General features: G+C 36.7%; 1 protein-coding gene across 1 annotated transcript in view; it reads right to left on the reverse strand.

Moving 5' to 3' along the window:
• The window catches only part of SLC4A10 (solute carrier family 4 member 10), a 104,447-nt gene that overhangs the window by 8,753 nt on the left and 81,400 nt on the right, over positions 1-14,294 (reverse strand). Inside the window, exons 15-21 of the mRNA XM_075511969.1 lie at positions 12,243-12,404; positions 11,882-11,995; positions 11,219-11,380; positions 8,178-8,429; positions 6,723-6,791; positions 4,146-4,319; positions 3,363-3,485 (exon numbers count right to left, since the gene is read on the reverse strand). Coding sequence (XP_075368084.1) covers positions 3,363-3,485; positions 4,146-4,319; positions 6,723-6,791; positions 8,178-8,429; positions 11,219-11,380; positions 11,882-11,995; positions 12,243-12,404 — 1,056 coding nt within the window. The remainder of the gene's footprint in view (positions 1-3,362; positions 3,486-4,145; positions 4,320-6,722; positions 6,792-8,177; positions 8,430-11,218; positions 11,381-11,881; positions 11,996-12,242; positions 12,405-14,294) is intronic.

Consider the following 14,294-nt stretch of genomic DNA (forward strand, 5'->3'; position numbering starts at 1 on the left):
ATATTAAGCATTTAGTTGAAGTTCTTAAAGTAAGATACTTTTCAACTCTTTTAGTTTAAATATTTGACATTTAAAACCCTCTATTTTAAAAGATGTATCTTTACTTAATGTTATTTTTCAATGCCAAATAGAGGGGAGACTTTTGTAATGAAGAAAGAGAAAAATTAGTAACACTGAGTGAGCAACTGTGTATGGTGAATTTTAAATATCATGCATAACAGGATATATACATTGCAATATTAACATGCAAAAATTAGGGAAGCCAAATTTAAGTTTGCTCACACAGTTTTAATACTGATAAAGTTTTATTGCAGTGAAACATAGTGAAACAAGACACCAAAATTAGTTTTCACTTGAACAGGGAAAAAATTTCTGTGAGTAACAGGAAGTGAAGGGAACTAGGAGACATATCTACCAAAAATCTTTTTGTCAAATATTTACGAATTTAGAAAATCTGTCTTTGGAGGGGGGGAGAACAAAACAACACCCCTCAAGCACCATGTCCTGCCTGCAAGAACAGAGGAAAACAAGTCTTTGTCTTTCAGACATCAGCTCAAGGCTCCATGGGAGGATACTCAAGGCTCACACCCCTGTTAGGTTAGGAAAACCACAGCCAGGAGGTTAATGTGCCTTCACATGAATGTAGCCATCAACTCCTGCCCTAAACTGTTGCACTGTATGTGTATGAGCGTAACAGACACCCAGAGACCTTCGTGTCTTTCTTCCCTTTATTAGGTGGCTTTGTAACAGTTTACCCTGGTGCCTGTTTGAAAGCGTGAGTCGGCTCTCCCAAAAAGAGCTTACCATTTTCTGGCAGATCACACAAAACCCCATATGCATCACAAAAATTGCTAAGTTGGTATTAGCTGGACGAGCCAGTACAATTTTCCAAAATAGTAGAATTTAAGTCCTCTCTGCACAGAAATTTGTTTCTTCTATGTTTTACTATTATGACTATTTTAAAAGTCACAACATTTTTTTTCTCCAAATGGGAGAAGTCACTTTGTTCATTCCTGTCTCAGAAAGACTTAATTGATTAACGTCCAAGTGGCTTCCAAAGGAGGTCTGTGAGAAGAAGGCATATATAATATCCACTATAAATGTACAAAGCCTTGGAAAAACATGGCCTAAAAATATAAAAACAACTTAAGTGATGAAATTAGGATCCAATCAAATAAGTTTCAGATCTTGTCAACTATATTTCTGAATATTTTTGTGGGTAGAATACTTCTATTTTTAAAAGCCGTGTGATAGCAACTCTCCAATTAATTCCTTAGGCTACATGTCAGAAGTTTTATTACTAGTTAATTTTGTCATTTCCAGGCTTCACAGCTTCATAAGTTTTTGACAGTTGAACAGTTTTAATAATAGCTCCAAATATTTAGAAATGCCAAAATATGTAAAAATAACCTCTCAAAAGAGACAGTGAATGAAATAAAGTAACACCAGTAGATTTTCCCAGTTTTGTTTTCTGATGCCATCCTACCAAGCATGAGAAAGAAAGTGACATACAACCAAAACATAAGGATAACAAGGAATTCTGTCCAATAACCAGACCCACAAGAAGAGAGCTACCTTCATTACTTTTGGTTACCCTGAATTGTGATGACAACAGATACTGTGATGAAACAACTCTCTGGTCTGCTTCAATTCAAGGGTGAAAACAATGAGTCACATATTTTCATTTCACCCTAGTAGTTTTACAGGCACATACTAAATAGTAAATCATCATCATTATGTTTATCACCTAGGTAAAACCTTTTCCCCAAAATGTATTCTATGAAAGTATGTTGAATGTGTCAAAGAAAGGAAAGTTATAGTTCTCCAGGTTACAGATGAGGCAGTGAGTTGTCAAAGGTCATGGAAGAATCCTAAAGGCAGAGAAATCTAGTTTTCATAGTTACATGTTCAAATTATTAGCTCATGTCCTACTTCTGTAAATAGACTTACCAATGGGAATCCTTACACACACCATTTCACTGGTCGCAGATCACATCTGAGGGCATCCCTAAGGATAAATTGCTGATTTATCCATTCACAGTGTCTAGTTTTTGCAGTACCCTTCTACCACCAAAAGGTTACATATCACGGGTCCCAGGCTTTTGCAGAGGTCTTCAGAGCATCTTAGAGGTCATATGCACAACTGTCCCCAAAGCTTTCCTGCCTAGAAGTGACCACATCCTGCCAAGACCATGTGGCATCGTCTGCACCTTCACCTCCCACTGCTGCCGCAGCCTCACACCATGCTACTATATAGAAGTGCTGGCACAGGACACACGACTCCCATTTAAAATAACCAACATATTCTACCTACTGCTCCTGCAGTTAGTGTTTCTCCATGAAGACTTGTCCCTCATTTATTTACGCCCAGTACTGACGTTCCCTAACGGTTGGCATTGATCAGGTGGCTGATAAGAGGGACAAAGGACAAAGGCCTCCATCCCTTACACATAAAGTTACTTTATATTCCCACAGTTTTATATGATATTCAAACAAGCAATTCATGAAGCAGCAGCTAGATGAAAATGCTATCAAACAGATGCAAAACTGGTTAGAAATCTATGATCAGAAAGATATGTGTTTCACTGTCAAAATATAGGAACATTATGAGTGGAAATGTATAAGAATGTGTCCTGTATCAAGTTTATAAGAAATGATCTGAAATGCATATTCTTTGAAAGGAGACAAGGACTCCAGATCTGAAACAGTCAACTGGGTGGTAGTGCTACAGGCTGTAAGTAAAAGTCTGAGGATCTGGTTAACAGGGGTAAGCAGTGTCATTGACCTTTTCATTAGAAAGTGGAAGTAAATTGTTTCTGCAGTAGCAGAAGGAAAATGCTGGCCCAGACTGTAATAGGGATACTGCACAGAGTTATGACACTGCCGAGTGGGGAGGGCACAGGGTGATGGCATGGGACCTACGTATGGCTGAGATGTAGCTGGGACGTGCCATGCCCCTTAAATTCTGTAGTGCTCTCCTCAGCATCTCCAGGAGGGACGAGACCAGTCCCAACGCAGCATCAAATTGCCGCAGGCATCTGAGGGCTTTCCTACAGACACAGGTTCATCCCTGCACATCATCTGAGTGGGTCTCAGAAGCGATCCCAGGACCACTGTAGACACTATGTTATATGACAGTATGGAAGCATAAGAATCTACATCTAATAGACATCCCCACCTAAGCCTATTAGATTTGTAACCTTAAAAGGACTTATGTACAATATGAAAATATTACAGTTTGTATACTGTTAAGAAGTCTGCCTGTTGCATGGAATACGCCTTATTTACAGAATTTTCTCTAAATGTCTGAAGGAGAAATTGATAAAGTGCTACGCACCAAAAAAACTGAAACCATGACCCACCTCTTTCTCAGCATCTTCCAGTTTCTTTTTCTTGCTCTCAGGCATCAAATCATCTAACCAACTGAGCTCCCGCTTAGTAAAAAAGAAATCCATGAGTTTTCGGACAAATACCAAAGCTAGGACCTGTAAACATATTAATTCAAAGAATTAGGAAATTAAGCAAGTAAAACTGACAAATATGCTTGTAGAGAAATACTTTCAAAAGTGACCACAGTTTACAGCTAGAATTTTATCCTTTAATTTGGATAGGCTAACAGCTGGTCTTCCTTTGTTCAGATGAGGTATGGCTCGAAGCATTTAACAATCACTAAGGTGAGTAGGTATCTTTTATTTTCAATTAGTGAAATAATCAGAGAGAAATCACTTAAGCACCAGAATAGATTTTTCTTTTATTTCCAGCAACCCATAGAACTATCAGTAAAGTTCCTCAGTGCAATGAACAATCTTCCTTAATGACTGAATGTTTTTTCTGTAAAATTATTAAGCACTACTCCTTAAATAAAAACATCAAATACATTTAAATTTTTTTTTTTTAAGCGAAGAATTTTCCCTAAGAGAATACACAGTTGGGCTATCCACACACATAAACAGAGCGCAACCTAGACTCAAACTAGAGGTTATATGTAGAATTTTTTCTTACTTAATACAGTATGAATCGTCCTTGAACGTTGAATTGGAGCAATATTGTAATTACCTGCCCACAATTAATTTTTTTCTTCAATAATAACTATCCACAAGTGAAAAGAAAAGGGATTTTTAGAGGAAATAAAAAACATTTCATACCATCATAGGAAAGACAATGGCAGCTCTTGAAACCTTTATAATCCACAAAAGCACAAGACAACTCAGCTGAATTACAGTGAAGAGATGGACCTTTCTAAGAGGAACATGCCTCAGATAAATAAAATCTGGCTGATGCTTTGCAGGCATCCAGAATAACTTTATCCTGTCAAAAAGCTGAAAGAGAAATTTTTAAAAGTTTGCATCAAATGAGCTGTAGAATCACCTATGCTGACATTCAGACACTGCCTAAGAGATCCTGAATATCCTAAGAATCTGGCTTGTCACTCTAAAGGCAGAAACTGTGCAGAAGTTCAGGAGCACAGAAAAAGACTACCTCAGTTACAATCAGAGCCATGAATCTATACTAGTCCAACAATGGTAAAGGACTCATCTTCTCACCGGTTGAGCCACCAGAGTAAGAATGAGAATCGTATTATTTAAGTAAAGTTTAATTACTTGGTTAGTCATACTTCTTAAGTTGATTTCAATTTTAATACACATGTGTCTCCCTAGGTATTTCTATTGCAGATGTGCTGAGATACTGGATTCCGCTGAATTACATTCTGTATAGTCGTACTCCAGGAAACATCCTGCTCATAACTGCATAGTATGTTATACACAAAGAAAACGGTTACTTTAAAATAGTACTGCTAAGATTTCAAGTCAAGAACTCTTAAAGTTAGGCAAAGCAAGACTTCAAAGTAGACATGAATCAATTGTGAATCAAACTGAATGGAAGCTGGTTGATCCTCTTGGGCATATGCACTACTACACTGCCTTTCTAATACGTTCTAAACTTCTGTTTTTCAACAACTGAGCTCTGCTTCCTTTAGCACACAAAAAGCTGATCATGGAGGAATCTTTTCAGTCTTTTATCTCCTGTGGATGAAACTCCTTTTATTTCTTTTTCTTTTCCGGTTTACTTCACCAGACACTTTATCCCAGGCTGTTTTCTTTTCCCTATTGCACTTTCTTCACAAAACCAGGAACAACAACAACAACAAAGGAAAAAAAGCCAGCCAGAAAGCCAACTGCCATGCCGTTAGGAATGTATACGAGAGGTTCTTGCTTTTCAGACCTATTTGGCTCCATACTGATATGAGACTTTTTGTCAGCTGCTATGGCACAGTGATGATGGTGATGTACCATCCCTGCATTTCTCCCTGCATGGATGAGCCATGCTATATTCACACAGTCTTCAGGAGTTTCAAGTTTCAGGGATTTTTATTGAGCATGTGCAAACTGCATTTTTAAAGGCTTATAATTTGGCCAGATTTGAGCAGATTTCTTTTTCACAGAAACAGCAAAAAGCACATCCTCCCACAAAAGCCATCTTATCAAATCTCAATTCCTTGTCCCAGCTGGGGGGAGGGAGAAAGGGAGGGGACGCTATCACTTTTCCAAGTAAAGATAGCCAGATTTTAGCATGCCTTAAAAACACTCCTCAATAGTGTACTTTCATACCCTTGTTCTGAGAAACAGCTGAACCATATTAAGTTGAAATTATCTAAACCTCAGTAAAAGCCAAACTACACTTCTTAGAATATCAACCCAAATGGTAAGAGCTAGGCAAATTTATAAAAGAAGAGTCTCTGAATAGAAAACACCAGTCAAAAACCAAGAGATGTTGCCAGCTTTGCTTATAAATGAGGTAAAAAAAGGCAAGGCATTTTTAACTCGCAAACAAAAATGTAAATATAATGAAAGAAACAATCAGACATTTTCCTTGCTCTTTGTATTTGACAACCTTTTGCACAGTATAATTCATGTTTTTGTCATGTGATTGTTCTTTCTCAATTGTTTTGGAAGGTGTATCAATACCTCAACTTTCGATAACAAACAAAGGCACACTTGAAAATCTGAGTGTTTGTGTCAGGTGGGCCAAAAGATTTGACACCATGCCATTTAACACTGCAGTCATCCAGAAGAAATGGTACATAGGATACCATTACCAACCCTGACCTGAATGCTGGAGTGCCTGGCTTCTGCCAGGGGCTCCTACTTAAGGCCGCTGCAGGAATGCTGCCCTTCCACTAGACTTGCCCTTCATCCCTGAGGCCAGAAATTACGTAGCATGGGACTTGCAACAGTTCCACTTCCCTGCCTGGGGCATTTATTTGCACAGGAAATATCTTCAAAATCTCACCTATGTTAGTTTTAGGGCAAGTTAGCCAAAAGCCTCATATAGGCAAAGTTCAAGATCAAGCGTACCACTACAAAGGCACTAACTTGGAATCTGAAAAGGCAGCAGGCAAGCAAGTGAATGGGGAGGCAGGGGAGAGGGAAGAGATCCTGATAGCTGTTACTCAGTTTTTAGGCTCAGCCAAAATTCTTTTGATAACAAGGGACAACAGAAAAATCGGCACATAAAAAATAAAAAATTGGAGCATGTTACCTAAAGGGAATACTCTATTTAGAGAGAATCCATTTTCCTTTTTAAGTAAGTCACTTCCAAGAACTTAAGGTTGGCAACATTCCTTTAAGATTATACACAAAAGATAGTAAAATAATATAAGAAGAATAGCTACACATTTTATAGAAAGCAGCATCAGTAACACACTCATAAATCCATTTTACCTGAATTCCCTTTAGAGATGAAGCACCCATGTAAAGAAATACTCCATAAAGTACTGGCATAGGAATAAACTGCACAACAAGCAGAGAAAGGAAAGAGCATATTAAATACCATTTAACAATTTTAAATGCTTCTAGAAAGACATTCTAAACAGTTGAAATTCAAAGTGCCATATGCCTGCATTAATCAGACAACTTGTAAATTCAGAGTCACTCAATTACAAATTAATAATGTTTCTCAGAGTATAAAGCAAAAGAAGAATCTGGCTCTATAGTTTTATTTTCCTCTCACGGCCAGTTATTACAATATACTTTATTCACTATTTATAAAATAAACAGAACTATCCAAAAAATGAAAATGTTTGATACACACTTAAATTCTTTACTTTAAAAGGCTGCTCAGGAGAGCATCTGAATAGTAAAGCTATAATCCTCAGAAAAATGTTCCAAGACATACACAAAATACTTCATACTGTTTAAAGAAATGTTCTGTTCTGTAACCATTTTAAAATGGGTGAATGACTTTTATGGAATGATTTTGTAAGAGACTATTTTAAATGTTCAGGCTCTCAGTATACAGTGTGTAGGTAAAAGGAATATTTCCATAGATAAGTATCTGTTTGAAATACTAAATACACAAAACACATGTTCTGTGTGTTTTCAAAGTGAAGGTTTTATGATATACTTAACAAAATACAACTGGGAAGTACAAGTTCTAAGGGCTTATTGCCTTCACTGTGACAACACACAAGTCTAAATTCTGGTCTTACTGAAGCCAGTGGCAAAACTCTCACTGATTTCACAGAGGCCAGGTAATTCTTAAAAACAGTAAGTATTATGTATATAGATGGTATTATATATGCATATAATTGCATATTATGCATATATATTTATATAATGCATATTAACAGTTGGACTTGATGATCTTAAAAGTCTTTTCCAACCTAAACGATTCTACGGTTCTATATAACTAGACACCCAGTTTCAGGACACTGGTGAGCTGTGTTGAGTATGCAGGCAGAATGAGAGAATTTTCATGTTCATTTCCAAGAAGTGAACCACAGAACTTCTCTTGCAACTGTGAAAATATTTTTAAATTACCCAGAAACCACAAAATGTGTTTAAATTTTCTAAATAAATTTACTTATTGGTATAACTTAGCAAGACTGTTTCATGATAGTTTGCCATGCGCCCAAAGAATAGACAAAGGGTGAATCTTCATATACTACAGGTCAATGGCAGAATTCCCTTTGACTTCAGTCAGGCCAGATTTTCACTACAAGGTTTTTGTTTTAAAGATGTTAGATGTCCCTAGCCATTTTATTATGCAAAATTAGAATTCCACTTTAGATTACCATTGTGTAACATTATGCTAGTTAGTATAATAATACAGTAACAACAGTAAAACGTTCAGTGCAGTGCAGTATTCTTTAGCTTTTCCTTACTTCCCCAAATTACCTTCAGGATACTTGTCAAAAAGACAGATGAGCCCATAAGGACAAAAATCATAAGCCCTGTGACTCTTTGCTCCCGGATTCCAAGAAATTTTGGCTGCTCCCCTGGAGCAGAGCACTCCGATTCCAGTTTTAAGCTGTTCACATGGGAAATAGAGAGGACAGTGGCTGCAACAAACCACGGCAATCCCATAATAGAGCACACTCCAAGCATGACTGCCACCATGAGTAGGTCAAGATGGTATCCACATCCTTTCTGTTAAAAAAAGTAATGACAGCAAGAAGATACAAAATTACATCTGAATTAAGGAGAACAGTCCTGGCACACATTCCTAATGAACAGTTAGAGACAAAAAATTGTGACTTGTAGAAAAAAATAGCTTTCTTTTATGTGTTATCCAGGTTGGGTCAGTAGTGATGGCAAACTGGTTATCTAAGGGGAATTCTTACTAGTTCACAAGAAATGCTTAATGTTATTAGACTCATTCCAGTTATGAGTTAAGCATACATATCATAAATCCACTTTACAATGGGCACCAAAATACCCTTCCTGCTTATAAAAGAGATGCTAGTAAGACAATGGAAAATACATACATTTTCTGTTTTAACAAAATCTCTTCTGTGGATAACAGTAAGCAGAACATCCAGCTGCACTGCCAACTTTTCCACTGCACTAATCTTAATAGACCCTCCATCCATCCTTACACAGGAGGCGGAAAAATATGTATTTTGATTCTTTCCTACACAAAAATTCTTAAGTTAACATTTGCAAAGTCATTTTATGCTATAAAGGGTCATAAAACCACATTGATCCTTTTAAAGTTTTTACAGACGGCAAGCACATGATAGTAATACGTTTTCACAAATGTACTTTCACCTTATCTAAGAATAGATAGCTAGAAATTAAGAGAAATTAAACTATAATTAAGCTATACATTATGATAAACTATAAAATAATACTCATCATCAGGTACTGTTTTACTGGTTTCCCTATTCGATACTTAAAAGTAGTATCATAAACATTCATATAAGAAGTCAGTACAAAACCTTTGGGTTTGGATCATTTCTGTAGTAGTCAAATACTCCATAAATTTACCAACAGGAGGACGTTGCTTTGCTTTTGTAGTAGTGGATAAAACTCTTTGGTCAAATCTTAGATACACTTAAAAACCTGCAAATACAACCTGCACTTGAAAATGACCAATGATCCGCATCAAGCTTGGTTGTATAGATATCTGTTACCATAGCTGAGAGGGATATTTCTTTTCAGTTTTAGTATGTATCCAGGGCCACCACACAGCTGCAAGCAGGAGCTCAAGCTATTTTCCTTTAAAAAGTCAGGTAGTTAGTTATCTCCACAAAATTTTGCAATATGGCAACAAATCCAATGTCATGGTCTGATGAAACACTGATGTTCATGCAAACAATGTGAATATGTTGAACCATAATTTTGCCTGTAAACCCATGCAAATGCCTTTTGACATAAAAAAAGTAACTAAACTAAACTTGGAAGGGTTTGCTACAGAGACTGCCAAAAGCTGAAATATGCACTATTCAGAATTTGCTATGGGAAGTATAAAAAAAGAGGGGAAAATGAGTTGGAAGCAAACAAATCATTTCTTTCTGAAGACAACTTTTACTTCTAAAATGGGAAGCGTCTGGGTTTATGAAAATGTAAGCCATATACTGAAATGAAAATGCCATCTTATTTACTTACATTATTTAAAAAGGGGAATTCATATAAAGTAAAGAAAACAAAAAGAATCAACTCTAGCAACCTTCCCTCACTCCCCAAAAGTGCTTATGAATCTTATCTTCAAGACACATCTTGACAACCTCAGAGATGTGTCAAACAGAGATATTAGTTACACGCACAATGCACTCAAAGAAAGAGTTTAATTCTAAATCCTAACAGAGACACCTTTTTTTACCTTCTGACACATTTATGAGGAATGTATCTGCTAATGCATACAGAATCCGAGAGCATTTCCTCACATTCATACATGATCTGAGGAACCTGACATATGGGAAGAAAAGGAAGCATAGCAACAGGTGATGCTACACCAGACCCCAGCAAAACTAAAACGCAGCAAGACAAGGGGGCAGCCAGGAGGACCATCTGACTCCCAGATGCCAGTGCTGAAAAAACACATTCCAAAGCTTGGCAGCAAATTCCTGCATCTGTCAAGTTAACCACATGCAATGCTATGGATTGACATGAAGAGCCAGGCTGACAAAGAGGGCAAAAAAAGAACATATCAAATGTCACAATCATCCAAGAAGAGGCAGTGCAAAGTGAAGGTTGCAAATGCATTTGCTAAAGCAACTTGGGATTGGATTGCTGCTTATTAAAAGTATGTCAAAAAAAGCCTAAGCTCGCTGCATATACATGTACAGAAACCTGCTGCTAGATTTTGCCCAACAGTTTTTCAGAGGGGTGATGTCCCTTTTTCTCTCTCCATCTGCAGGCAACTAAAGTGTTAGAGAACAGAGCAGGAAGTTGTCCTATGTTGTTTTAAGTACCCATTGTGCCTCTAAAGCTCAGTTTTATTCTTCTCCCTTCTTTAAGATAGGAAGGGCATTTAAAAAAAAATGGATGGGTAGAACCACAGAGAAGGTTGAAGAGAGGAAAAAAAAAATCTTATATTACAAAATAACCCTTGAATACTTTTTCAAAATCCAATCCAGTAGAACAACACTGTCAATATCTGAAGAGGCAACTAATATTATGTTACTTAAGGAAATCATTAACTTCCAGATTTTTTTTCTTTAGATGAATGGGTATCATGCTTCTAATAAAGCACAGAGGACAGCATTTTCTTGATTGAGAATCTCTGTTCCAAATCACATTCATAATGACTTCTGTAAGGCAGCAAATCACTGACACAGGGCACAGGTACTACACAGACCAACAGAGAAAAAGCATAACAATTTAAAGGGGTGCTATGTAACATATAATAAATTAGCATACTCAAGTAGATGAAGGTACATTACATAACCTGAAGCAGAAAATGACACTGAAAATATAACTATTTGACTGAATACCTTTAGTTTGTGTTCTTTTCTATTGATAATGACAGCTGTGATCTGCTGGTCCATAAAGATAAGGATAGTACAAAGCAGGGCTGGAATTACAGCAGCTATCACTGTCCACCAAGGATTAGGCCCCAAAGGAGTAATAAACCAGCCACGATCATCTCTGGTGGGCTATAAAAACATAGTCATGCATGACCAGTCAGAACTCTAAGGATTATTTGCATTTCAACTTCACAAGAATACATACAATAACATTACTAGGATATGACTTCCTTTAAAATGAATCTATGTAAGAGCACAGAAAAATGCTAAACTTCCTATGATACCAAAAAGAGAAGCTACATATAATAAAATCATCTGGGATATTACAGACTTGGTTTTATTTGATACAATGAGCCCAGAATTTGGAAGGAGCCCCAGAACACTACAGCAGTCTAGCATTTGGGTAATTTGAGCCAGGTTGTTCCTCACACAGAAGACATTAGGATGAAGGGGCCTGATGGGAGAGGCTCACTTACATGGGCCACTAATCAGAGAGGTTGCATAGTACTTGGTCAACACAAAAAATTCAGAATAGTATCACTACTCCCTGATGATAAAAAATATAATAAACCCACTATAGCATACTACTTTGTCAAAATAATAAGTCAGTGCAATTTATCAACAAATTACCTTAAAAGCATTTGGAACCTGAAGTTTTGGTGATGGAATCCCAATGGCATAGTCAATTAAAACCATGGACAAAATAGTGAGAAAGACAGCAAAATCGCTGACAACAGATCGTACCTACGATTATTGAGAGACACAACAATTTTAACTACAACATTCATGTGTGATTTAGGATTTATTTTTCTTCACTGTTTAAGCCATTTTGTGCTTAGAGCTAAAACCATGCTTATTCTGATACAATTTTCTAACAGAGAAGAAGATGCAGTGTCCACTTCACCAGCAGTTAATTGAATTTGCAATGCAGATGGAATTCATGCTTATACATGACTAATGACAACTTCTGAATTAAAAAAATGACACATACCTTTGTTGGGAAGTATCGGCTAGTTTTGAACTGTTTCAGTGTGGATGACAGCGTTACTGTAGAGAAGAATAAGATGACAGACCAGAAGAGGACATCTGGAACATAAGGGCCATGATGACCACAGGCTCGTCCAACAAATTCTCCATGAAACTTTTTACATTCCTATCAGGGAGAGCAAAGTAGTATTGTTCTGAAAAATATCCATGCTTACACTGATATTTTTTTTCCAATTACTTTCCTAAACTGCAAGCAGATTGTATTACGAGAAATAGTAAAATCATTTTTAGATATTTATTCCTTTAAAAATTAAAACTCCTAACATTTGTATCTAGTCTGCATGAAAAACTCTCAAACCCTCAAAATAATCTCTTTTTTAACCAGTATTAAATGATGAAGTCACTAAGACATACCATAAATAAAGTCATTAATATAAAACCAGATTTATTTCAAACTGAACAAGTATACTTATTTATTTTCTGTCTACAAACACAGATTTGCACTTCCTAATTCCTTCCAAGAGAGGAAAGCAAAGTTCAAAAGCTACCAAGAGAAAGGCTGCTCCTGGTGTATTCTCAAAAACTGATTTTTTGTTTTAACTTCACAGGCCGAGCAATTCAAGAAAAAGCTACTTAGAATGTACAGTATTAGCCTAAAAGGAGACCAATACATTTAATACCACATGGGGGCAGCACATTCCACAAATTATCTTTTTCTTTAAAAAAAGCGATCTGATAAAATGCAGCAAACCCCAAAATCTGTAACATTAATTCTATCCAGTATAATATATGATCAAATATGCAGATACAGTAGAAAACAAATCTAGTAATTCTCCAATACCATCCTTAGTTGTTTAAAAACATACTTGTTCCAAAGTAACAAGCAGAGAAATAAAGAGTAGCTCTAAAAACATGAGCTACAAGCTCTGGACTCACAATCCCTTCCTTCTCCTTCCCAAATCCCGCCACACATATTAAGCAAAAAGAAACGCAGCACCCAGAATCAGAGATTCCAGACAGCAATATCCTGCCAGATCAGGATCTTTTAGTATCAAATGAACTGGGTCATTGGCTCGTCAGACTCATGTCACAGTACTGTGGCTTGACATGTTATGAGAAACTTTGGCTTTGAACAAAGGCTGGCTTGAAAAAAACCCACAATTTCTATTGGATGACTGTGAGACAAAGGAGTCCAAAACTTTTTATATTGGTATAGCAGTAAACCTGGGATAAATAAGATGCACTTCTGACTGATGAAATAAAGGTTTTAGATGGGAAAAAATATTCTCAGGAAATACAGATGAAATTCTCAAGATTCTGGGACATCAAATAGAAAACTTGCCCTGCCCTGAGCTAGACGTTGATGTTGGCACAGCACAGAGATCAATTTCATCATATACCTACTGAAAAGGATTTTCTCACCATCAGAATAAACACTTTGCTCACACTTGTTTTGTCTTAGATAGCAAACAAAAATTGTTGGTCCTAGTTAGCAAAAAAAACTGTTTTAAGAGAGAGTGCCAATCTAGATCTTCAGAAACTTGAAATTTTTAAATCAGACACAAGAAACAACAGGAAGAAATGAGCAGTAAAAAAGACAGTGGGGTGAGACTGACCAAATATTTAGAGACAATTAGGTCTAATCTTTTAATGCAATTCTCTGGAACAGGAGAATTGAAGTTTCCTGATGATGCTTCCAAGAAATAAATACATGAAAGTATGAAAAATTTCAGTTATTTCTTTGACAACTATAGGGACTCATGGGCAAAGTTGGTCAGTTACACTGCTACCCATGTAAACTCAAGTTTCGGTAATAAGCTTTTACAGAAGTTTTAAAGGGTTTTATATAATGCAGCCGGTCTTTTACATTTATAGTTAAAACAAAATCTGTTATTTTAAATCTCCTCAGCTGCAAATGTACTCTGAAAAACACTGTCAGAGATCTGAGAAAGTGAGAGGAGGAGTCTGCCCCTGCACAGATGCTCTTAGAGTGTGCTGCAATTTTGGGAATATTCATTCTGGATTGCTGGAATCCCTCAGGCCAGCAGTTCTCAAC

The sequence above is a fragment of the Mycteria americana genome, chromosome 9, assembly GCF_035582795.1.
Source record: "Mycteria americana isolate JAX WOST 10 ecotype Jacksonville Zoo and Gardens chromosome 9, USCA_MyAme_1.0, whole genome shotgun sequence".
NCBI classification, from domain to species: domain Eukaryota; kingdom Metazoa; phylum Chordata; class Aves; order Ciconiiformes; family Ciconiidae; genus Mycteria; species Mycteria americana.